At 37.5% G+C, this 25,829-nt stretch overlaps 2 protein-coding genes across 2 annotated transcripts; one reads left to right on the plus strand and one right to left on the minus strand.

Annotated features, from left to right (window-relative positions):
• Positions 1-219: 219 nt before the first annotated feature.
• Positions 220-933, minus strand: LOC116188671 (pathogen-associated molecular patterns-induced protein A70-like). Its single transcript, XM_031518159.1, has one exon. The coding sequence runs from the start codon at positions 931-933 to the stop codon at positions 220-222; it is 714 nt and encodes a 237-aa protein (XP_031374019.1).
• A 4,933-nt stretch (positions 934-5,866) lies between these two features.
• Positions 5,867-8,609, plus strand: LOC116215895 (probable beta-1,3-galactosyltransferase 12). Its single transcript, XM_031551705.1, has 7 exons — positions 5,867-6,385; positions 6,961-7,113; positions 7,200-7,282; positions 7,360-7,459; positions 7,590-7,703; positions 7,805-7,947; positions 8,206-8,609. The coding sequence occupies exons 1-7, from the start codon at positions 6,015-6,017 to the stop codon at positions 8,295-8,297; spliced, it is 1,056 nt and encodes a 351-aa protein (XP_031407565.1). The 5' UTR covers positions 5,867-6,014; the 3' UTR covers positions 8,298-8,609.
• Positions 8,610-25,829: the final 17,220 nt, after the last annotated feature.

The following is a 25,829-nucleotide window of genomic DNA, read 5'->3' on the forward strand; positions in this document are numbered from 1 at the left end:
GGATGACCAAACTAAACCATCTCAATAATCATAAACCCACATCTCTTTCTTCAATCAACACTTCAGTTTTCGACCAATTTAATCACGAAGAACATCAACAGTCCCAATGAATATAAAATCCACTAATATACCGAACAGACACAAAAAAGGAAAAAAGAAAAACACTATTGAACACCCCGCCCGATAAACTAGAACTATTATTATAATTTCCCAGAACTCTTACTTCTTTCCACTTAAGCCCATCATCGCCCCGTACCTTGTGAGCGATTCTATCCGCTGCAACCTAAGCTGCTGCTTGAACCGGTTGATGAAGTCGTCGGCCTTCGCATCCACCTCCTCGTCCCCTTCCCTCAAATCCCTCGCTGTTGCCGGCCTCCTCCTCTCTACCACCTCTTCTTCTTCACCGCTACTTTCGCCAGCTCGCTGATATTGCCCGGAGTCGGACTTTATGCTCCATGACCTTCTCATCCTGGACTGCACTTCTGTGTCCCGCGTTTCCTCCCGAGCATCATCTGCCCTCATGCTCCTGGATATCTCTTCGTAAGACTGATCATCGTTGTCGAGCTGCCGCTCTGTTTCTTGCTCGTGCTCTGGTTCTGCTGGTTCTTGTTCTTGGTGGGGCATGCCGCTCCTGCCAATATCGAAGAGTCTGAACCTTCCCAATAGGGACGGCGATCTCGAGAGAGGTTCGGTATCGGTTGGTGTGTCAGAACTAGAGTTTGATGGGGTTTGTTCTTCTTCTCCTTGTTCTTGTTGCTGTTGGTATCGGTCGTCATGTTCGCTGGTTCCGTGATCGTTGCTGCTGCTGCTGCTGAGCCTGGAAGAAATGGCGATGGAGGCAATCATGAGGTTTAGCAGGAAGAACAACCCGGCAGGGGAGAACAAGTTGTCCATGGTGGACGACACTGTGGATGGAAGAGTTTCTCCAGACATGGCTTCCCCTCCTCAGACACAGACAGAGGCAGAGAAATAGAGAGAGAGATGGTCCTTTGGTTAGGCTCTCTTGTTTAGTCTATAACAATGAGCTAAACCTCGGACTGATGGCCTACGGAATAGTGGCCCGGGAAAGAGCCAGCCGTGACCAACGTAATCGTGACCAACGAGCCTCGGAGTGGTGGCCTATGGAGTGGTGATACAGGAAAGAGCCGGTCGTGACCAAAGAGGACGCGAATGAAGTGGAAGAAGAAGAAGCTGTTGGGCTTGGATCTGTGAGTTTAAGTGGGGTATGATATATATAGAGGGACGTATGTAATATATAAATATAATAATGTAAATATTGTTGAATTTAACGGGAACGAATTTACTCAACTAGTTCGACATTTATTTTTTTTAAATAGGATCTCATATTCGAGTCTTGTAAACGAAAAACTTTATTCCTTAGTAGATGTGACTCGACTAGAACTGAATTGGTTGAAACACAATGAACTTTCGAATATCAAAATCCATTAGAAAAAAGAAAAAAGGGTCGAATTCAGTGCTATTTGCTTAGTTGATGATTATTATTAAAAAAGGAAGTAACGTGACATAGTTTTTCTGTTTGCCATATAATAGGTAGATTTTTCCGGGAAAGTGCGTAGGAGGAGACTGATGCGAAAGGTGAGAGACCGGACAAAACACAAGAGGGGGAAGGCGACATCATATCGTGATAACATCTGTGTCTTATAAGTTGATAAATGAACGTCCAAGTCAATGTTTTCGCAACCTAACGCGGGTTGGGTCCCATAGAATCCAAAGATAAATATAATCTCCTCGCGGCCATCCGGACTTAATCAAGTGCGTGCCTTGCCTCATGCATTTACGGTTAGTAGTATGCTTAACGACGGAGTGCGCACTAGAAGTTGTGACATTAGTTAGGAATTGTTAGGAAACGAATCAAGGTGTAGAACCGGCGAGGTATATGGAGAACGATGATGGAAATAATGTATTAAATAGATAGATATGAAAGTTCATCGATCTTGGTTAAATCGCCCCAAAACAAGACTCGTCTTTGAATCGGATTTCATTTGGATCATAGAACATCGAATATCGATCATTCTGTATTGAAAAGGTTTAGTTCAAATGCGTATCTTATTTAACATGATAAGATCGTCTTATAACTACGAATCGGTTTTATGCTAACAGAACACATTATACCTGTTGACCACGACATGCTATTATCTTCATCCGGTTTATATGAACTACTTATACCATTGGTTAGCTTGATTTTACAGTAACAAATTTATAACCGACGATTAACCAACGAGCCAAAATAAGCTAATCGCATAAAAAATGAAATTCAGGATAGGAACACTTATTTTTAATTAAAATATCGCATGCCTATTAACGTTTTACTCTGTTCTCTTTAGCTCTCTATTTGTGGGGGTGGGGTTTGAGGCTTTAAGGTCGGTGGATGACTTGACAGCCGCAGCAGCACGCAGAACCGCTCTTTACAGCAGTTTTATATTTGCAAAGGAAAAAAAAAAGGTGAATTATTTTTTGATCAGTAAACAAGATAAATTATTATTAGTAATATCAAATTACAGCTTGTTTTCACATCCAGCTGCAAGTGCTGCTGCGCGGCGGCTCTAGCTTTTTCAGCGTTGGATTGGATGTTGCTGCAGCCGATGATGTTTGTCTTTTGGCCGGTCTGAGCAGCTGGTGTTCTCTGATCTGACGTTCACTTGCTGAGATGGGATACAGCAATGCATGCGATGTTCTTGTTAGGTGGGTCCATCTGCACACATTATTGGGGTCGAATTCCAAGCACAGTTGAGTGCATTATATTATAGGAAAATTCTAGACATTGGGACACGGCGTGCTAGAAATTAAAAGCTCTTTCCGTTGACTGTAATTGTACCAAGATGAACTTCTCCAAAAAAAAAAAAAGTAATTGAATTGAGACTGAATAAAATTGATAATGAGAAAATGAACCAATATTGTTCTCATATATATATATATATATATATATACCCACACATACTTACCCGTAGATCCGGAGGCTGCTAAGGGCTCCGGCGTTGGTTGTTATGCGAGCTCCATGGGTGATAATGACCATCCATCGTGAAAGTTAGTGGTTGTGACCAATGGTTTTAAAGAGAACAGATCGAAACTAAATAAAACGATTTCTAGTGGCTCCCTAATTTACTATGTATAGATTCGATATCTTGCCATGTGGGAGTAGTTTTAAGATTATTATTATACTTGGGCAAACACCCGCGCGATGTCGTGGGGCAGGAATTTTTTAGTCAATAATATTAAAATCATAATTTATATAGTACCGATATAACACATAACCTCAATATGTAATAAGAGAATTAAAATCATGAACTATCAATTTGTAGTAATATTTCATACTTTTTACAAGGTATATTAACTTATATAGCTATCATGAGGCAAAAGTAAATATAACTTTCTCCTTACGTCTAAATATTATGTTTAATAGTTAGAAGGTCACTCCATGAAATAAAAAGAAAAATATACATGATATTATCTTTTAAAAATAAAAACTTCTTGTTTGGCTCTTAAAAAGAGAGGTACCAATAAGATTTAAAAATAATATTAAAGAAATGAAGACATGATGGATTTTAAGAAAATAAAAGTGTTTGTATTTTATAAATTTATGTAAATAAATTAACCGCGAAATTAATTTTCATCGTGGGTCTTCTCATATGAGTAAATGGAGAAAAATTATTACATGTAACTCAAAAAGAATGTGCCTAATTAGTATAATTTCTAAAGAAAGATACAATATAGATGAAGAAAGTCCATGTTTATGAATAAATATTTACGAAGAAAAATAAAGTATATAATTTATGTATAGCTCTTTAGAAAAAATATATAATAGATAGAGAGAATAAAATAAGATGATGATGTCAAATTTTATAGTGATCGGAAAAAATGAGAAAAACTCATACACCATATGGCCTACATGATATTATATTTTTAAGGAATAACTGATCAACCATAATGATGGAGTTATTTGATCCGGAGGATCAATTAGGTTACACTACTCTACCAATACTGGACAAAAAGAAAGAAAATTAGAAAGATAAAAATGGAAAAGGGTTACATACTCACAAACTAAAATTTGACAAAGAACATAACATATATCGTAATTTGTATATTTAGTACTTTTAGTACGAAATTTCTTCTAATTTTTCTAAATAAAAGTTGAGGTAAAAGTATTTTTTGGAAATATTTATACTATAACGATCAAATTATTTGGCACAACATGTCGACCAGATTACGCAGAACATTATTCAGGTCAGATTTGAAAATATTAAAAAGGCGTAACTTTTGGGCATATTGATTGAATCGTTTTGTGTAATGCGTCGACTGAATTACGTGGAACCTTATTTGGATCGGATTTCAAAAAGTTAAAAAGACGTAACTCGTTGACCTTACATTAAGATCTTTTGGCATAATGAGTGATCGGGTTACGTGATATCTTATTCAGATCAAATGCGAAAAAAAGCTAAAAAAGGGAAAGAAATTCTAAAAAATGAGAATTACGAAAAATGAACAAAAAAACCAGATTACGATCGAATAATTTGGCGTAACAGGTTGATCGAATTACATGGTACCTCTTTCGGGTAGATTTGAAAATACTAAAAAAGAGTAATGTTTCGGCCTAACAATCGGATCATTTGACTTAATGCACTGACTGGATTAGATAAGACCTTATTAGAGTCGGATTTAAAATCACTAAAAAGGCATAATGTGTCGATCACATTATGTGATACGCTTTTCGAATCGATTTTATAACATAAAAGAAAAGGGGGCAAATTAAAAAAATAAAAATTTAAAAAGAAAAGAAAAGAGGAGCCGAGAGTAGGGAAAATGTCACCACTCTCTACCCCTTAGGACGGACCGTTTTGATTCGTTGTCCCCACTGTCTGCTTCCTTAGGACGGACCTGTTTTCGTTTGTTAAGATATATATATGCAAACCGTACGGCATCCATCATACGTATGGCATGGGGTCAAGACTCAAAGAATGTTTAATAAGATATTGGGATCAACACAACTGCTAGAAAAGAAAATAGTTACCAAAAAGTAAAGCGACCCAAACCCTTGTGGATTGGTAATTTCTTTGAATAGGTGCAAGGTACCATAATAATAATAATAAAAAAAAGGCAACTTATTAGTTTTTGCATGTGACACAAAATAAAAGGAAAAAAAAAGGTTTGGAATTCGAATATTGTGAATAGAGAAAATTTATACTGAAAAAACTTTACCTTTAGTAGATCGATATAACTCAAATTGAATTAGCAAAAATCTATTGAACTTCCTAATACTAAAATACGTACTCAAAAAAAGAAAAAAGAAAAAGTAAATTGTATACATATTCACCTATACTGCACCTAAAAGATTATAAGAAATCACATAACCGATGCCTTTATATGTCAATATATGTATGATTGGATGATGGAATGTTCAAATCAAGGGGACAATGGAGATTTGGTTTATGGCCCAAATTCAGGGATAGATGATTGTTAAACGAAAGATAGAGCTTAACTAATTTATTTAGCGTTTCTACTTTTTATTTATTTTTTCTTTTTTTGCTTGGATGGCAATGTTTCATCTTTTCAGATTTGTAAGTTTAGCTCCCTTCCTATTGATCGATAAGTTCGATAATTTTTTTTATTCGATGAGATTGCGAAATATCATTAATCTTGCTACAAAAACTATTCATCGTTCAGACATCGGTTTGACTCCGTTAATAAGTCTGATCATCTATGTTAATAATTACTGGTCGAGAAAAACGAAGGGAAACTGGTAGCCGGTAGCAGCAAAATTTGCTTGTAAGGGGTAAAAGTGGGAAGTTGATGAAACTTAAGGGGGCAAATTTCCCAGGTCGAAGAAACATGAGAAAGAACTGGAAGTTTCCATTTCTGCCTGCGTCTCTCTGCTCCGACCACTGAGCCAGTAGTCTTCTACTTCAATCCAACCCCATTATCAATTTGCCGGGCAGATCATCCTTCTTCCCTTCAAGGAACATCTACCGAGCATGATCCCACCTTAAGATCCGCCAGCAATGGCACCTTACACTCCCAAGCCGGTCAAGCCCCAGAGACCCATCTCCTATCACCCCTCTTCCCTATCTACCCTCCTCCTCGCATTCTCGATCTTTTCTCTCATCATTGGAATCTTCGGGATCTCCTTCTCTCTCTACGCCCTCCGTCGGCCCCAGCCAGCCCCCATTTTCCGCTGCCGGTCCCGGGACTCGCTGAGGGAGTTCGTTGCGTTGTCGGGTGCCAGGAAGCTGGGTGGCGCCGGGGAGCTAGACTATCACCGGCCTAAGAGGGTTCTCGGGTTCGTGGGGATTCAGACCACTTTCGGGTCGGGTGACCGGAGGGATGCCCTGCGGAGCACTTGGCTGGCTTCTGACCCCGATGGACTCCTGAGGTAAATTGAGCCGACCTTAGGGCCCTATCGGCAGCAAAAGTAAAAAAGTTCTTTTTTTTTTTGGGTTCTTGATTTTGCTTGATGGGTTGTGAAGATCACATTGTGTTGATTATGGATGATGATGCTCTGTAACTCTCTTGGGTATTTTAGGAATTTTTGTGGACGCCATAGCTGATGAAAATGTGCTAGAGCAATTTCATCAATGAAGAATTGTTCTTCTTTTGTTAGAAGAAAAATTGGATAAAGTCTATTCGAGTCTAAACGTGATAATTGTAATCGAATTCTTCCATTTTAGGTTGGTTATGTTTGGCAATAATGTCTGTTTGATGGGAAGCCCATGTTTTAGCATATAAAATTGATGCACATCCAATTGAAGATAAGCTATTTTTGTCGAATACATGAGTTCGTGATTTGCTCTGCCTTGTACAAATGAAACACGGAGGAGGCATTAGAAAAAAGATCTCTTTGTTCTGCTGACTTCGAATCCAAAAAACCCCTTGTAGAAATGTATATTTGTCGAATAAATGAGTCCATTGATTTGCCCCTTTGAATTTCCTTTGATATGTCTTGCTTAGGTTAGAGCAAGCTACTGGTTTAGCATTTCGGTTCGTGATTGGCCGATCAAAAGATGCGCATAAGATGGCCATGCTTAAGAAGGAGGTGGAGAAGTACAGAGATTTCATGCTTATTGATGTTGATGAAGAATACTCAAACCTCCCATACAAAACGTAATATCTGTGCACACCCTTGCTTTGTTATGTTGAATCGCTGACTGCGGCTTGTTGTATCCTTATGATGCCTACTTATTTCTCAGGCTTGCTTACTTAAAGGCAGCTTACGAACTATTCGAAGCAGATTATTATGTCAAAGCTGATGATGATATATATCTACGTCCAGGTACAATCACATTACCGGAATATGTCCATGACAGTCATTTAGCCTTAAAAAGATTACAATCTTCGACTTTTTTACAGATCGTCTTGCGACTCTGTTAGCAAAGGAGAGAACACATTCACGAACTTATATTGGATGCATGAAGAAAGGGCCAGTGGTCACTGATCCCAAAATGAAATGGTAAGTCTTGTTGTTCCGTCTACAATCTTGTACTCATAAAAAGGTTATCTCTTGGCAGTTCGCTCTCCTTGTTTGCTCATACTTATATAAAACCTTTAGTAAAGTATATCTGTGAATATGCAACTATCAGGTATGAACCTTCAGGACATCTGGTTGGAAATGAGTATTTCTGGCATGCATATGGTCCTATCTACATTTTGTCGGCTGATTTAGTGGCTTCGATAGCTGCCACCAAAAACGACAGGTTTCTCCTTTTCATCTCCGTCATAAGTCCTCTCTCTCTTTGCAGAGGGGTGGTGTTTTCATATCTGGTGCTAATTAAGGGGTGCATAAATCTTGTTCCAGTTTAAGAATGTTTAACCACGAGGATGTGACTATTGGTTCATGGATGCTTGCAATGAATGTCCATCACGAAGACAACAGAGCAATGTGTGATCCTCAGTGCACTGCTACATCCATTGCAGTATGGGACATCCCAAAATGTTCGGGTAAGTTAGATTCAGAACCTCATTTTTCTTCGAAAGCGGTGATTAAATAGTGTTTTGGGGCAGTTAAATGCTGATAAGATTGAATCAAAACTTGTTTTGCGGCAGAATTTTGTTAGGGCATTGGTGACAGGTTTTCTGTTGTATCAGTTTCTATGTATCCAGTACCCTAGAAACTCGTCTCTGGAGGCTCTGCATTTTTAGAACTTTTAACCTGGGTGAGATATCGAAAGGTTTATAATTTGGTGAGACATTTTTCAGGTTTGTGCCACCCGGTTAGTAAGCTCAAGCAGCTTCATCAGATCAATATGTGCTCCAAAAGCCCTACATTACCCCCAGAAGATGACGAGTAGTATCTGATCTGTGTGGAATTGGTCTTTCCGCGAGAACGGATTTTCTAACTGAGCATCTCTCAATTAACACGTAAAATGGTGAAACGGACATGACTCCAAGATACAGAGCAGCTTCGTATAGGAGATTCTCTGGGGCTTAGAGCGCCGGGAACTCGAAGATAGGTTATACGTTCCGGATTCATGTAGTTGTAATGATTAATTTTAGGTGCTGCGTGGATGATACTTGTACGGTATACATGACTGATACGGGGTGATTTTATGGTGATACCCCTTGAAAATGAAATCGAAGGTTATATCCTCTTGGTTTTGGGTGTCTTTGATAATGTCCCATGGCTGGGTCTATAACAATCACGCGAAGAATGCACTAGTTCGTGTAATGTTGGCCCATTCACATGTCGGAATGTGATGGTTGACGATAACCTGAACCACGAAGGTGGAATCTGCAACAATTGCTCGAATGCAGTTCGAATTAAAGATTGCAACATGTTCATGAATTTCTTGCTTTGGTTGGTGGAACTGTCAAAATTTCAGCAAATCACGCTCTAATTTTTTTGCATGAAATTACTGGCATACTTAGGATTCTCCAATTTTGTATATGTGGTTAAGTGTTAATTTAAGGCATAATATAAAACCATATGAATTTTGATAATGTTAAAGATAAAAATTTATCTTGCTGTAGTTGGAATTTTTCTTTCTATTTTTTTATGAATAAATTTACTCAGTTGGATTTTTCAAGACATCTATTGAGTTATTTTTTTTATGTAATTTTTTCCCCTTATCTTATAAGTTCTGAGAGAAGTCATTTCCCGTTTCTCTTCTGATGATGATGTTATTGTCAACAATTTATTGCACGTATTTTATATAATAAAATAAGCAAAAAAATCACATCGTACAACACGGGTTCCACGACTAGTATATATATATATATATATGAAAGTAAGGTACGAGGTGGACCCAGTTAGATGATCTCAGAACGCTTTGTTTGTGAATGAAATTTTTTTTTTGAGTTTTTAAAATTTCAAATGATATTTTATTATAAAATTAGCAATAAAATTTTTCGAAATTATTTTCGGTTATAATATTCCATTTAAAAAAGACAAAAAAATATCATAGAATATTTTGGATACTATAGTGATGTCCAATTGAATGTAATATCAATTTACTGAATGGAATTTTCTAGATTTTCATTTTTTTAATTATTTTTAATAAAAATATTTTTTAAAGATATCATCATAAAATACGATTTCTTGATTTCTTTAATTTTTTGAAATAATTTATATAGCATAATGTATTTTAAATATATTAGAAGATTTTATCAAATTTATATATATTATTTAATAATCTTGAATTTTTTAAAATAAAAATTAATATTTCATCACATAAATATTAACATCAAAACAAGTATATATTAGTATATATCTATATATATATATGAAAGCAATGTACGAGGTAGGTTCGGATAGATGGCATCAGAACGTTCTGCTTCTAAATGAAATTTTCTCGACTTTTTTGAGATTTTAAAATTTTAAAATATAAAATTAGCACAAAATATTCTGAAATTATAGATTTAGATAATATTTTGTAGATATATACAAATTCTATTTTCTATCCATATATATTCTATTTTCTTTTAAAAAACTAAGATTTGTTTAGTAGAAAGGAAAATATATTTTATTATATTTTATTTAGATTTGCTAGATCCCGATTTCTAAATGGAAATTTCATGTTTCTTGAATTACAATTTTAGGAATTATTTTTAACAAAAAATATAGTTTAATTTTATCTCATAATAAAATTTGATTTCTCTATTTCCTTAATTTTTATAATCTATATAAAAATAAGAGGAATGTATTTGAAATAAATGGAAAGATTTTGTTATATAAATAAATATTATTTAATAATCTTGAATTGAAAGCAAGTTATGAGATAGGTCCGGCTAGATGAATTATAAATTATAAATTACAATAATATGATAGTAATTGGAGTAACTTTCATTATACCGAAAATGCCCATTTTAAAATAATAATTATAACTTAAAAGTTATTAGGTATAGAGGAATTTAAACTATTAAATGAGTAATTTTATTATTTTTTTCAGTTATAAAGGAGGTTCAAGGCCTAGTGCAATAGAAGAGAAAATCTAAATAACTAATAAAGGGGCATGGGTAGTTCTACTAAGTATCAAATTTGTGACCTCTAAGGCAGCATGTGAGAACGTGTGTCACTGCGTTATCCTCTTTGAGGCAAAACATGCCCTAATTGCCTGTAAACTAGATGAAAATCTGTGCGTTACGCGAACAATTACTAAGAAATTTAATAACCTTGAAATATCAAAACTTATTCGTATGTTAATTAAAATTGAAATAAATATTTTATTAAATAATCAATATAGAAAAAATTAGTTTGACAAAGAAATTAGCTCAAAAAATTCATTCTACAAACTGAAATTGAACCAAAGAATAAAAATGAATAAATAAATAAAACTACTGAAAGTTAATGGAGAAAAGATTTCTATTAAATTATGAAATAAAAAAATTCAAGATGTATAAATCAAAATAGTCTTACCGTTATAGAAGCAACGTTCATAATATAACTCGAATAGAGATATGTCAAAACGATCAATATCGAAACAATCAATTTCGAATAAAGTTCATTCAACAATTCAAAGTTCAATCAGGAAAAAGAAAATTTTGGAAAAGATTATTAAAACAATCAAAATATCATAGCAATTAGTTTGAAATTTGCATTAAAAACTTCTTTCTATGAACCAAAATTCAACCATGAAAAAGAACAATTTGGAGAAGAAAGTAAAAAAGAGATTTGGAATTATATATAGAATATTTAAAATACTGCAATAATAAATGTAGACTATATAATTTATACTGTAAATTATTGTGATGCCCTTATTAGACTGCATTCCAATGTAAATAATATATATATTGACCGATGAATATACATTATATATATATTCTACTGCATATTTTCTTCCCATGTATATATTTCGTTGAGCTATATACATATCATTTATATATTCTATTATTACATAATTAATTAATCACATAGGTTGAATTTGTCAAAAAACAATAATTATATATTTAATCTATATATACTAACCATTATAATCTATATATATTTAATTGAAGCAGCAAGTATATTGTTTTTATATATTATACATATATATATATAACAATGCAAATTATTGTAATGCCTTTATTGAGCTATATGCTATTACAATCTCAATATTGAGATATGTATATGTATAATCTATATATTCTATTGCATATTTTGTTCAATTGTATATATTTCTATGTGCCTTATGTCATTTTTTTTATCCCTTATATGGATTTGGTTGTGCCTTACACATAAAATTTATATATTTACTACATAATTAATTAATTAAATTTCCCGAATAAGAACATAAAAATTCCTTAGTATAATTGATTTCCTTCCTTCATAAGAATATAATAATTTCCTTAATATAAATCGATGGCGTGACAACATGAGAGAGCTTCATTTTTTTTTATTTTTGGTGATGTGATTGCGTGAGAATTTGGCTATATATATATATATATATATATATATAGGTTAGGATGGGATCCTTACTTATTTTATTCCTCCCATACACATACCATAGTTTGAAGGATTGCATTTTCTGCGGTGAACATTCCAATGCCAATTCCAATTCCCGGCGCCATGTCTAACATGAGTTTTGCAGATAGGCCAAAATTGTCGAAGTCCATGTACTATATGAAGCTATCTAGCTAGCTATGCCAGTAAGTGCAAAATGGCTAGGAAACAAAAGATTGAAATTGGCAACTTACATACAATTGCATATATGCAAGAAGCAGTCATTTGGACATGACAACTCAACCCAACAGACTTTCTTTCTCTATTTGCACAATAATCTTAAAGATCTTTCAATTGAACTCACGAACAACTTACCACACTCAAACAAAAACACCTGGAAATGGTAGAATTAATCATAGTAGCACATATATTCTATAGGTTCCAGCGGTAACATGGCTCTTGAAGTAGAAACCGAGCTTCTCCTGTTCGAATTTTGTCCCTTAAACATAGTCGAGCCGATTAATCTTGTGTACTTGGAGTCAGCATGGACCCTGATGAAGAAAGCCAGGAAAATGGGACCATCAAGTGCTCGTCACTTTTTCTACAGACCTTCCTATCCTCCCTCGTAATAAGCCCTTCATGACCTTATTATTGGCTCAGTCTTTTATGTCAGCTTCTGCTTCAGGACACGATGCTCTATTCCAGGGTCTTCAGTTCTCAGCTAGCGGATGTTGCGACGCGATGAATGTCTCTTCGAACTTTTAGTTAAAACTCCATATAACAATAGACTTTTAGAAAGATAGGGAAGGCGTATTTTTCATTGGTCAAAGTAATTTCTATTACGCGGCTTTGCTTTGAGCTGGCTGAAGTCCCTGGGCTTTGAATGATCTAAGAATCCCGTAGTATAAGAAGAAGATATAAGAGTTGGACGAGATGTATAAGGATAAAAAATATTGTTTTTATACTGACGTGGTACGATATGGCACCATTTGATTTTGCAGTCAAATGGGGGGTGATGATATCCGTTTTGTTAACAAAAGATAGAGTCCAATATGTTCAACTATGATGGAATGAATGTTCATATCAAGGAGACAAGGGAGATTTGGTTAGGGCCCAAAATCATGGGGAGATAGGATACTCTTTTGTTTTAAACACCGAAACAGTAATTCATAGTGTTTTTGGGGCTGTTAAATGCTAATAAGATTGAATGAAAACTTGTTCCGTGGCAGAATTTTTAGGGCCTCGGTGCGACGGTGACAGGTTTTCTGTTATGTCAGTTTCGGTGTATCCAGTATCCTAGAAACTCATCTCTGGGGGCTCTGCATTTTCAGAACTTCCTTCACGGGTTAGCCATCGAAATGCGTATAAATTGGCAAGACATTTTTCAGGTTTGTGCCCCCTGGTTATTATGCTCAAGGAGCTTCATCAGATCGATATGTGCTCCAAAGGCCCTACATTTCCCCCATAAGATGATGAGTAGTATCTGATCAGTGTGGGATTGGTCTTTTTGAGGGATCGGATTTTCTGACTGAGCTTCTTTAGATTAACACGTAAAATGGGGAAGCAGACGTGACTCCAAGATACAGAGTAGCTGTGCATAGGAGTTTTTGAGGGGCCATGAGCGCCAGGGACTCGAAGACTTAGGTTATAGGCCCCGGATTCTTGTTGTTGTCACAATTAATCATAGCTGCCGCATGTATGATATATGTTTGATAAATGTGACAAATACGGGGTCTTTTTCTAGTGATCCCCCTTGGAAATGAAATAAAAGGTTGTATATCCTCTTTTGGCCGTCTTCGATAATGTCTCACGGTTAAGTCTATTACAATCACGCGATCGCTGCACTAGTTAATGTTATGTTGGACCGTTTCACGTGTCATCTAGTGTGGTGGTTGACAATAGCCGGAACTACGAAGGTCGAATATGCAACAATTGCTCAAATGCAGTTCGAAATTTTTAGATTGCAATATGTTCATGAATTTCTTGCTTCTCTTTATGGAACCATCGAAAATTCAGCAAATTATGCTCGATTTTTTTGCGATGAGATTGCGGATCTTCCCAGTGTATTGGCAGAGATTGATTCCGTTCACATTTCGTGTTAGCCTTGGTCACATCACAAGGCCTCTGGTGATCACGTCTAATTGCTCAATATGCTATTACTACTCAAGTTGACCTTTCCAAATCCTGAAATACAATAAGAATTAGTTCTTATTCTAATTAGACGACAAAAGCTTTCCGGACGTACTAAACGTTGCAACGTCTGCCGGTTGAGAAAACTGCCTCTAAAAAGAACTGCCACGTCATCTACGTGGACCCACTATTATACGTCGACAGCGTCATGACTTTCCCCGGTTCCTCTATATAAGCCTTTCACTACCCCTTCCTGGGAGTATGCGATTGACAATGGAGAAAACTTGCTATCTGTCCGGGGCCAATGCAGCTGGCGGACTGGCCGCATTGTCGCCAGAGTTCCTGATGGAGTCCGATGATGATGAGGAAATGGCAGAGCTTCCGCCGGAGGCTTTTGGGATCAAAGAAGAGTTGGTGCAGAAAGTGATGCAAGAGCTGTACAAGGAGATAACGAGGGAGCCCACCTCCTCTTCGTCAGTGAAGGAGCACCCGCACCCACAGCCATTTGTCTCTGGCGAAGTGAAGGACAGGCTCTGTGAGATGTCGGAAACGGAGACGGCGGCCAAGGCAATGGCTGGTGTTCATTTCATTGCCAGCGGCCAAGGGGGCAAGGGGAGGTTGGTGGAGGAACATGTGGGGCTTCCAGCAGTTGGAGGAGGCTTGCCTGAGTATGGGCCGAGTGGGTTCAAGGGAGTTCAGAAGCCAATGGAGATAAAGGATTCGGAGACGCGACGGAGGGCTGTGATGAAGTAAGTTAGTCAGGATGATTGGCAGCTGGAAATCGATGTCCCCGATATGGTACCGGCATGAAGTTTTGTATTGCTGCCCTGATGGTCTTTAATCTTTGTGGTGTGATCTTCTTGTAAAGTCCAGGGCTGTTTTTATATGGAAAGGACAATTAATTGTACTAATGAGCTTCTCCTGCAAATCTCTGTTATATATATTCCCAGAACTTTATTCCAAGGTTCGACTAGTTTATCGAAGCAAGTGAAGTCCCTTAATCTTGTATATATGTCGAACTCAAGTATTTTATCTGTTTAATCTTAATTAAGATTGCTTTGTTTCACAAAATGGTTTCATCTCTGAATCCACATCATGTGTTTCGAATAGTACCCTCACCTCTCGCCAGGCTAGCGAGTTTTTGTTCAATTGATACTTGATGGTACTACAGGATGAGGCGGAAAAGATGTGTCTAGGAAGCCTTTACAAAGACTGTTGCTTGTTGTAATCAGTTTGTCGTGATTGGTACACAATACATGGTACGGATAACAAGCTTGTCAAGGTCGGCATAGCTATAGTTCTTGTGTCATGGAAAGTATGGGACATAAGTTTAACTATGCCTTCGATCAGCAATGAAATTCACGTTTCAAGAGCGAGCTATTAAACGGCATTAAAGTCATGGAATTGTTCCAAGAGCTAGTTCACATGGATCATCCATCAATGGAACGGTTCATGAGGCCTTGATAGCCATTAAATCGATGCGGGGCAACCGGTCCAACAGTCACGAGGCCCTCAAGAGAAATTCGCTGATTTGCACCGACCAGATGATATGGACGCGCGCAAATTTAGGTGTACCTTTACTGCAGGTAGGTTTCCTAGAGGTTTCCTCGTCGAGTTGCCTTTTTCTTTCCATTGCTCGAATGTTGTTTTGGCATCCTATGCCCTCGGAAAGATAGAGAGGGAAAGGCAAAGAAAATGACAATTGCACATAGAAAAAGATGCTCCTTTTGTCTTGTGCACGCTTTCCACCATTGCTTGCCAAATTTGATGCTGAGAATTCGTGTGGAGTACGAGAAACTTATTTATTTCTTAGTGATGCGTATAAATATTTTTTGGGATTTTGATTGCCATGTTCGACAAGCAGAGATTGGCACAAGCTGGCCTGGTCGAATGGACCGATATGTGCGACACTCCGATTCCAATTTCCTTATGTCTAACATGAATATCGCATACAGGCCCCAAATTGTCGAACTCCAGTCCATATACTATAGGAAGGTTGCTAGCTTTGGAAGTAAGTGCAGAATGGCTAGGAAACAAAGGATTGAAATTGGCAACTTACAGACAATAGCATATATGCATGAAATAGTAATTTGGACATGACAACTCAACCCACAGACTTTCTTTCTCTATTTGCCGCAATTGTCTTAAAGACCATTCAATTAGACTCACGAATAACTTACCATACACAAACAAAAACACATTCTCAAGCGGAAAATTGTATGCTGCCCTCAAGGCACACCGTGTCCCCCTGCTGAATAACCATCGAATTGTCCTAACAAAAGAGAAAATGAGAGAGAGACCGAAGAGCAATCAAATGACTGAGAACGCAGAGGACACCGTGCCCTAAGGGCACCGTAGAAGCTCCATAACCGAGCACATGGAAGTGTTGTGTTCATTACAAGGACACAACCATTTATAGAAGCCACTCTGCAAACCTGGAATAGCTCTACATTGCGTATTTTCTGGGTAAGATCCACTGCATTGTATAGCATCTATGCTACAAAGCAAACTTAGACTGAGGCATCCATGCATGCTTAGCTACTGTGTGTCTTTTGAGAGCTAGCTTTTACTTTCTGCAATAATTATTTCGCTATGTCGGCATGTGCTCCGAGCAGTTTAGGAAGATGACCAACTATGATTAATTGTAATCGACTGTCCTGAAAATAGAACAAGATTTAAGGAATCACCTGTAAATTAATGGTAGAAGAACTACTAGCACATATATTATATAGGTTCCAATGGTAATTAACCTTAGCTCTTGAAGTAGATACCGAACTTCTCTAGTTCGAGTCTGTCCCTTAAACATAGTCTAGCCGATCAATCTTGTGTACTTGGAGACAGCATGCACCCTGATGAAGAAAGCCGGGAAATGGACGATCAAGTGCTTAACACTTTTTCCAGAGACCTTCCTGTCTTCCCTCGTAATAAGCCATTCATTCCCTTAGCGTGTGATTTTTGGCTTCAGGCCACGATGCACTACTCCATGGCCATCAGTTCTCTGCTTCTGAATGTTGCGATGCTATGAATGTGTCCCGCTGACCTTATCGTTAAAACTGCATAACAATAGGCATTAATTTAGAAAGACAGATAGGGAAGGCCCAGCTTTCATGGGTCAAAGTAAGTTCTGGTTCGTACGTGGTCCCTTGGGGTTTGAATAAGTCCATGGTACAAGAAGCAGATACAACTGGTGGACGAGATGTATATAGGGATAATAAGTTTGAGTTTTTAAACTGATATGATACCATATGGCACAACAAAGTAGGGGTTAGGATATCCATTTTGTTAACAAAAGATAGAGCCCAAAATGTTCGCCTATGATGGATTGAATGTAAAAATCAGGGGACAAGGGAATTCTGTTAGGGCCAAAGAATAGAGAGAATTTTCTATAATGTCATGCACACCGAATGGTGTGAATGTGCTCCTATTTATAGTAGATGGAATACAGCAATTACGGAAAGATATCAAAGATTACACTATATCATAAATAACAAATACTCTTCGATATCCCTAATTGATATTCTCCAATATCATATCCCTTGATTCTCTCCTTAATACTCCTCTGGAAGCACAATGGAAGAGGCAGCATGTTGGGCTTGAAATTGATTTGAGCAAATGCAGCGTAAATAGACTCTCCGTAAGAACACCGCTGAGTTGATCAGTTGCCGCCCGATGAAGTGAATTAGAAATGGCTTGGAAAAGCTGCCTTTCACATCCTTGGCTGCGTAAAAGCCCGTGACCAGAAGTAGAATAGGCTGAAAGAGGGAAAAGAAAAATGCAATAGACCATTTTTAAAGGAGATTGGGCGTGAGATAATACATATTGGGCAGTCCATTTGGGTGGGTCAGGGAATTAAAGAAACCCGAATGGACTCTGTTTCCTTGTTCCTAAAACATTGAAGAAATAAAGCTTTGAGATCCACCAGATTGCTTCCTAAGACCATGAGCTCCAGAAAAACAAGATGATAAGGAGGTCGGGGTGTCAGAGCTTTAAGGTGGCATCAGTTGTGGAGGAAACTGAATGAAAGTTTTAGAGGGAGAGGCCAGCCCCGAGAGAAGAGCTGTGAGCATTAGAAAAGGAGAGATTTGAGAAGACGGGGTTGTGGCCGGGGTTTGGGACAACCATGAATTTGAGAAAGGTCGGGTACGATCAGTAGTAACAGAAAAGACAACCGTCGAGATTGACAAGTTCGAAGAGAGAGAGGTTTGGGGAGGTGGGGGGGCTCGAATCCGGTGCTGACTACCGCTGTGGTATTCTTGTTGGTAAGCAAGATCGAGAGAATCTGCAAGGAGAAGAGATTTATTTCAAACAGAGTTGGGAAGGAAAGTGAAGCTTTCATTATATTTGATGTTGGAGTTGATGTGGAAAAGGCAGAAAGAAAATGGATTGGGTGCAAAATTGAGGTCGTTGGGCGTGTGCGGTCAAGGCCGGATGCACCAAAGAACATACTCAGCGGTGACTAGTGGTAGCCTTAGTCAGTAGTAGGATCATCCCGGTCTGATATCATAAAAAATAGAGAGAAATTGCTAGGATGCCACACACGCCAAATGATGTGAACGTGCTGTTATTTATAGTAGATGGAATACAACAATTACGGAAAGATATAAAAGATTACATAATATTATAAATATCAAATATTTTTCACTATCCCTAATTGATTTTATTCAATATCATATCCATTGATTATCTCCCTAATAGGGTCCAAAACGTGATATACTCGTTACATATAAGACTTTCTCCAAAATCATGGGGAGATATGATAATTTATATTGTTAACGAAAAATAGAGCTTAACTAATTTATCAATTCATCCAAAAGAAATTAAAGAAATCTAATTTATTTTGTGTTTTTATCTTTTGTCTTTTGCTTGGATGGCAATGTTTCCCCTTCTTGGGTATTAAGTTCAGCTCTCCCAACCTATTAATAAGTTGAATAAGCTTTATTTATTTATCTTTCTGGTGAGATCGCAATATTTTGTTACTTGTTAGTTTATTTGTTGAACCCGATTCTAGTTTGAATGTCGGTTTTTTGGCCTATTAATAAGTTAATTCAAGTTAAATCATTGTTTGTCTATGGATCGAGAAAAAGGTGGAAAAGAAGTGTTGGTTTATGGCTGATGATGCTGTGTCTGTAACTCTCTTTGGTTAATTTAGGATTCTTGTGGATGCCATGTCAGATGAAAATGTGCTACAGCAGTTTGACTGGACAGTTTGATTTTGACTGGCTAGTGTTTGTTTGCACTTCGTGAACAATTTCGTCAATGGACATAGAAGAAGACTTGCATAAAGTCAATTTGAGTCTGAACCTGATACTTGTGGTCAAAGTCTTCCATATTAAGTTGGTCGATATTTGGCATTGATGTCTGGTGATGAGAAGCCCCAAGTCTTAGCGTTGTGAAATTAATGCACTTCTTAATGAAGAGAATCCTTGTTTTTGCGAATTCGGGAGTTTGTGATTTGCTCTGCCTCGTAGAATTAAACCCAAAGGTGGAACTGGAGAAAGACGTCATCTGCATTCTGAACTTCAGATTCACGACTTTGCTTCTAGTTTTTCGATTTACGGCTTTGATTTTATTCTCATTCGTCTTTGCTTAGGTTAGAACAAGGTACTGTTTGCATTTCGGTTCGTGATAGGACGATCAAAAGATGTGGAAAAATGGCCATGCATCAAAAGGAAGCGGAGCAGTACCGAGATTTCGTGCTTATTGATGTTGCTGAAGAATACTCAAACCTCCCACACAAAATGCAAGATCTGTGCGTGCCCTTGCTTTGTTATGTCGGATTATTGATTGCAGCTGGTTGTATACTTGTGATGTCAACTTATTTCTCAGGCGCGCATACTTTAAAGCAGCTTATGAACTATTCGAAGCAGATTATTATGTCAAAGCTGATGGTGATATATAATGACGTCCAGAAACGACAGGTTTCTCCTTTTGATGATCTGCGGAGGGGTGGGATTTTCATTTCTGTTGCTAATTAAGGGGACATTAGTATGGGTTTTCCAGTTTGAGAATGTTCGACAACGACGATGTGACCATTGGTTCATGGATGCTCGCAATGGATGTTTATCATGAAGACAACTAAGCAATGTCTGATTCATTCCTCGGTGCCCTGCTAAGTCAGCGTAGCAAAGTGACCATTGCATCTAGTGGAGCAACCAACTGTAATTCACATCTACGGGCTCCAGTGATTCACATCCCGACATATGGTATCTTATACTCAAACCAGAAGTTAGCTCAAATGACTACACATTCTCATGTTGCCCAATTCCTGAAAACAGAACACATGTATGTCTACCTCGTGACGATAATTATTTCTGCGAATAAGCCCCTCCAGGATCTTTGTGACTATGATGAGGAACAATTTCTTCTCTGCATCATCGCTAAGTACATCGAAGGCGTAGGGTCCATTAGAAAAAACTGTGGAATTCAGGGGTCTTCCTTGAAGTACCTTACGGCATCCTGCAATCACCCAGCAAAGTGGTCCTTGGGATGGCAGTGCCTGAAACTACGCCAGATGAAAAGCCTGAGGGATTCATTCTCAGTCAATTTCAACTCCTCTGTCTCATACATGATAACCGTTTTGAATCTTCTCACCGGATCCCGGCCTCAGATCACTGCAAATGATCCTACTTCTTGGATATAACCGGCCTGCCAGTTGTCTCTCGTGGATTTTTTCAATCACTGGTCTACTTCTTCAAGCATGTCAACTAGGCATACTCATCAAATCAATCCTCTATCATATACACCTCCCAGGTCCATGCCATGCTTCCCTAAGGTCAAAGAAGCATGCATTATATTGTGCCACAGACGCCCCATATGTCCGGTACAGTTTTACATGGTATCGGTATGCTATTATAGCACAGGTTCAAATTGATGCAAAATGCTCACTTGCTCACGTCTCACTTGATTAGTTTGTGCAATAATTTTCAGCAGTAATAATTCCAACCAACAAGGGATCAGCGGAAGATTGACTAAAAAATAAATCAGGTTTTCATCTATTTAATAACTTAAGGTTTTAGAGTAGTTGTAGGCGACCATCAAAGTTTCACTACTATGTGTTCTTCACTATAACAATCTAGCTTGATTCCCATGCTGCTTTCATGGTAATGCCCCTCGAACCAAAAGAGGGCCCTCTTTCTCGACAGCAAGAGCTTATTCTTGCAGTTTTTTTCTTTTTTTTCTCTGGATAGCTTATTCTTGCAGTTATCACACGTGATCCCCGGCAAGATCAAAAGAAATGAGCATTAGCTCTTCCTAGAAGATTCAAATGAGGAGTCCGTCGACCCGAAGCAGTATCTTTCTTTCGTGGAGATCTACTGCTATCCTTAGTAGTAAGTAGATTGCTTTTACTGTGTGTTTGCATGTACCACTAATAGTCTTCAATGCTTGTGTATAATAATATGTATTTTGTTCGTAAGTGCTTCAAATGAATGTGAAACTCAGAAATAAGGTGCAAGTTAAGTGTACTAGAGATGTGCTTATTAAGCCAATAGAGCGCTGAAGCTTTCTTCTTCCTTGAGTCTGCGCTGTCCGGAATACCAATTGCCGCTTTAGGATGCCAAAACTTAAAACCAACTGCAACTAACTCACAAATCATGAATTAGGTTGTGAATCAGCGTCGAGTCAGGCCTTAGCTCGGAAGTGCTTTCGCTCTAAATCAAGAGGAAAAACTACTCTGCTGGCTTGAGAGAACTTGAGTCATCTAATTTCTATTTAACTATAGCAGCCAAGACGCAAACATTCAATACCGATTTTAACATACTTGTTGATGAATTTCATGTATATAAATGAGCCATAGGAGTAGGGAAGACTCGATTTGATCAAACGAAATCAAGTCTTCACTAATTTGTCATCTCCCAAAACTTCAGTGGATTCTCCTCCAAGTATAAGGATAATTTCAGTCTCTCTGTCGACACAAATGAGCTGATACAATAATTGGATCTGATCCAATCTTCCAAAATTACATATATTCTGGGGTCATAATCATCGTTCGGTCCTCAATAAATGTGTCTGTAGTGTGGATGTATGTGACCAAGAAAGGGACAGTGGGGTCTCTCTAATTAAACTTCCCAAATCGACAAGCATGTCATTTAGCGAATTCCCATGGCCCTCATCACTTGTGATCAGAGGCACAGAGGCAAACTGAAAAGCACTTCACTTGGGAACACATTCCGTTATGTGCGTATTCTTGCGGTTTATGTCTTAGTCACGTATCGGTCTATGTCTTAGTCACGTATCGGTCTATGTCTTAGTCACGTATCTTTACATATATCTCCTTCTACAAAGATTAAACTCCACAATTTTAGCTTCATGCGCGTATAGGTGTGATTCTTAGACCTCAAACGTAGCGTGCCTCCTCATCAATCAAATCTATACGTCTCCTCGTCCCGTGGACGTCGTAATAAACTCGATTCCCCCTACACGTATGCGTAGGGCTTAAGGTGGCGTGTGTATTCGAACATGAGTTATTTAAATTCATGAATTTGGGGGATATTCATGAGCTAAGGAGAATTAAAAAAAAACATAGATATATCTTATACTTTTCTCAGCCATCTCTCTGGTCAACAAGCCCTATGGTTTCTTCTTCTTTTTTTTTTTAAAAAAAAATTAAATAAATGAGTAAACCCACGAAAATTTTAATTATCATTTGCATAGTATGTATTGCATATTTGGATGAGGCGAGACATTGAAGCACATCAGGTTCTTCCTTTATTATTTATGAGTGTATTTTCTTGTCATGTATGTTGGAAATACTTATATATAGCATTATGTGACGCGTTAGACACATATATTTAATGTTAACTTAAATCCGAATTCCGCTAGCCGTACTCACTGTTATATACAAATGAGATGTATGATATTTTGTTAAGGGCCAGTCCTGAATCATCATCATTCTGGTAAAAATGCGCGAGGTCTACAATAATGAAGTAATTGGTCTGATCCAATCGGTAGATTATATTTGATGGCTGAGGTCGCGCATATCTTGACGTTGTAGTGAGAGATTGGCATTTTCGACACGAGTATATTAAATCTTTAATTTTTAAATGATCCGTAATCCCCTGCTACATCTATCGACATCACCATGCCGAAATCTTTGTGTTTGTCGGGCCGAACAATTATTGGGCTAAACGTACGAGCTAGCACTTTTGGAAGATGAACATAAGTGACATTAGTTATATATGGTGAGAAGATCTCACGTGGGATTCACCACGTCACCATGTGTTGAGCTATCTAATTACAAATTTATTATTTTACAAAAAGAATTGTTACATGCAATTCTTTTTCTAAAAGAAAAGCACAAGTCAAAATAATTAATTAATGAGTAATTGTTTCTTTGTGATTATTATTTTATCAATATATAAAATATAATGCATGAAACTCCTTAATAGACAATTAATGAGTATGCTAAAAATATTATTTACCTTAGTTACATAAATTTAGTACTCGAATGGCTAGAATTGCAATGTTGGGCATTGAAAAAATATTATTTTGATTGAATTTAACCTTTAAATTGATAGAATTACACCGCTGTTCATAGAGTATCAATTTTATTGCGAATATATATGTATAAACTTATTTAATAAAAAAAACATATAATAACCTCGCGTAACGCATGCCAATGTCTAGTAGAATTAATTGGTGTACTCTTTGATTAGAATATTTATAAATTAGGTTCTGTTTTTATTCGGCAAATATCATTTCTGCTATTAGCTCTAGAATATAAGTTTGTGGTGACCCAATTAAGATTTTTTATGGTGGAAAATTAATTAATTGATAAGATGTGGATAAAGTTTATATCTAACATCCTTAACTTAAGAATCATATCACGCCCTCACAATACTAATGATAAGTCAATTTGTAAGCCGAACGTTGATAAGACCGCTACTATTATCCTTGACTTTTTTTTCCTCAACAATCAATGGGCAGCCACTGAAAACAAAAAGGTGTACATGGTAAAATGTTCGAGAGAATATTACAAGAACAGAGAAAATATAGCAGATCATCGAGATCACTGTAAAGGAAAAAAACAATGTTACAAAGCATAAAGAATGAGCACAAATACAATTGTAGAAATCCTTCCAATTATTGTATGTTTGTTTCCGACCTCTTAGAGCTGAACTGAATATGGCCCCATAAAATGTCGAGAAGTGGAGTCAATTGCAAACCATATAAAGTTGCTCCTATATAGAAACAAAGGAGCCAAGCCAAGAGGTTGACTCTTGAACCGGTACTTGGTTCAGGGTCCCTTTACAGGTCAATACTCTAGATCTAATCAATCAAACTAATTCCTAAACAAACCCAATCCCTAGCTCGTCAAATCAAGCAACCAGACTTCTTTGATCGGTTCAAACCAGTGATTATCAACCAAGACAATCAAATCAAATTGGTTAGGATACTTGATCAGTTCAAACCAGTAACTAACATACGGGAGCCGAGACATGTAGAAGTTAGACAAATAGGCAAGCCACAAAAGATCGAATTTTGCAAGCGGCAGTTCGATCAATCAAAAACTAGAGTTATAACCTTTTGACGTGGAGAGCGAGGATATAGTTGCAGGGGAGGTAGAGAAGCCGTAGACGAGAAGGCGCCACCTGAGGTGAGGAGGAAGTACGAACAGTAAGATTGATGTTTAGGGTAATCTTGGTGACCAATCGGGTCGACAAGCAATCGAGTCGGTTCAGGTCAATGCTGTCGAATCTGGTCAATCGGGGTGAGACGGGGTTGTAGGTTTGCTTTGCCACCAATTGAGAGAAAATAGCAGTTCGGCAGTAGGGGCCGCCTCCGTTCCAGAGCTTCGCCACGGCATGGAGCAAGCCACTGCTAGTTTCACGGGGCGCAACGGAAACGAAAAAGGAACAGAAATTCAAAATTTCATACCCGTGAAACTAATTCCAAGACCTACTAGAAGAATAAGAGTAAATAAAAGCGTACCTGGAATATTTAAAGTTGTCGACCGAGCGTCCCACGCGTGACGCCTCTACCGGTGTCCACACCGATTTTGTCGACGAGTCTTCGAGATCGGCGGTGCTAGTGACCAACACTCGAAAGAAACACTGGTGCGACTCTCGAAATTTATTAGACTTAATTGGACCTAATGAGTTGAACAATTCAACTCAATTATGCCCATTTATATACATACATGTATATCTTATATATTTGTGTATGTAAACGTACACAAACACATGCATACATATATATCTCATCTATATAATATTTGTATGCTCTGTACCCTTTATATAACAAACAGGAAGGGAAGAAAATTCAAATCCCACCGATGTGGGATTAGAATTACATGGGCTCCCTACATGACATGTGTCTAGGTAAATGGCATCATTTAATTAGCCCATGTGTATGTATAAATGTAGACATATGTATGGCCCATGTGTCACCGTATTAATCGTGCATCAATTTGGTCCATTTAATCTAATAAATCGAGTCTAATTAATCGACAAATTTAATCTCATTAAATATCCGATTAATTAGTCGCACCATAAATCATCTAATCTCTATTAGACGATTTTATTGTTTCAAAATATCTCGTCAATTTAGTCGTAGTGTGTGACCCTGTAGGTTCCCAATTACGTTGATAGTAATATCGAAATCTCTATTTTAATATTACAAACAGTGAGCGGCATCTAGCAATGCATCACTGTTACTCAAGTAATCGAAAAGTCAATTTCTCGACGAACCTTGTGACTTATATTACCGTGTAATATAATCCATTGTCCTCTATATCTCTATTGAGCCCAAGGCATGGTCGATGACATCCTTGTATGGCTCAATATCTCTCTTTCTTGGTTTACTGGGTAAGTCTATCAGAACAAATGAGCTCGATATC

Source organism: Punica granatum, chromosome 8, assembly GCF_007655135.1.
Source record: "Punica granatum isolate Tunisia-2019 chromosome 8, ASM765513v2, whole genome shotgun sequence".
NCBI lineage: Eukaryota > Viridiplantae > Streptophyta > Magnoliopsida > Myrtales > Lythraceae > Punica > Punica granatum.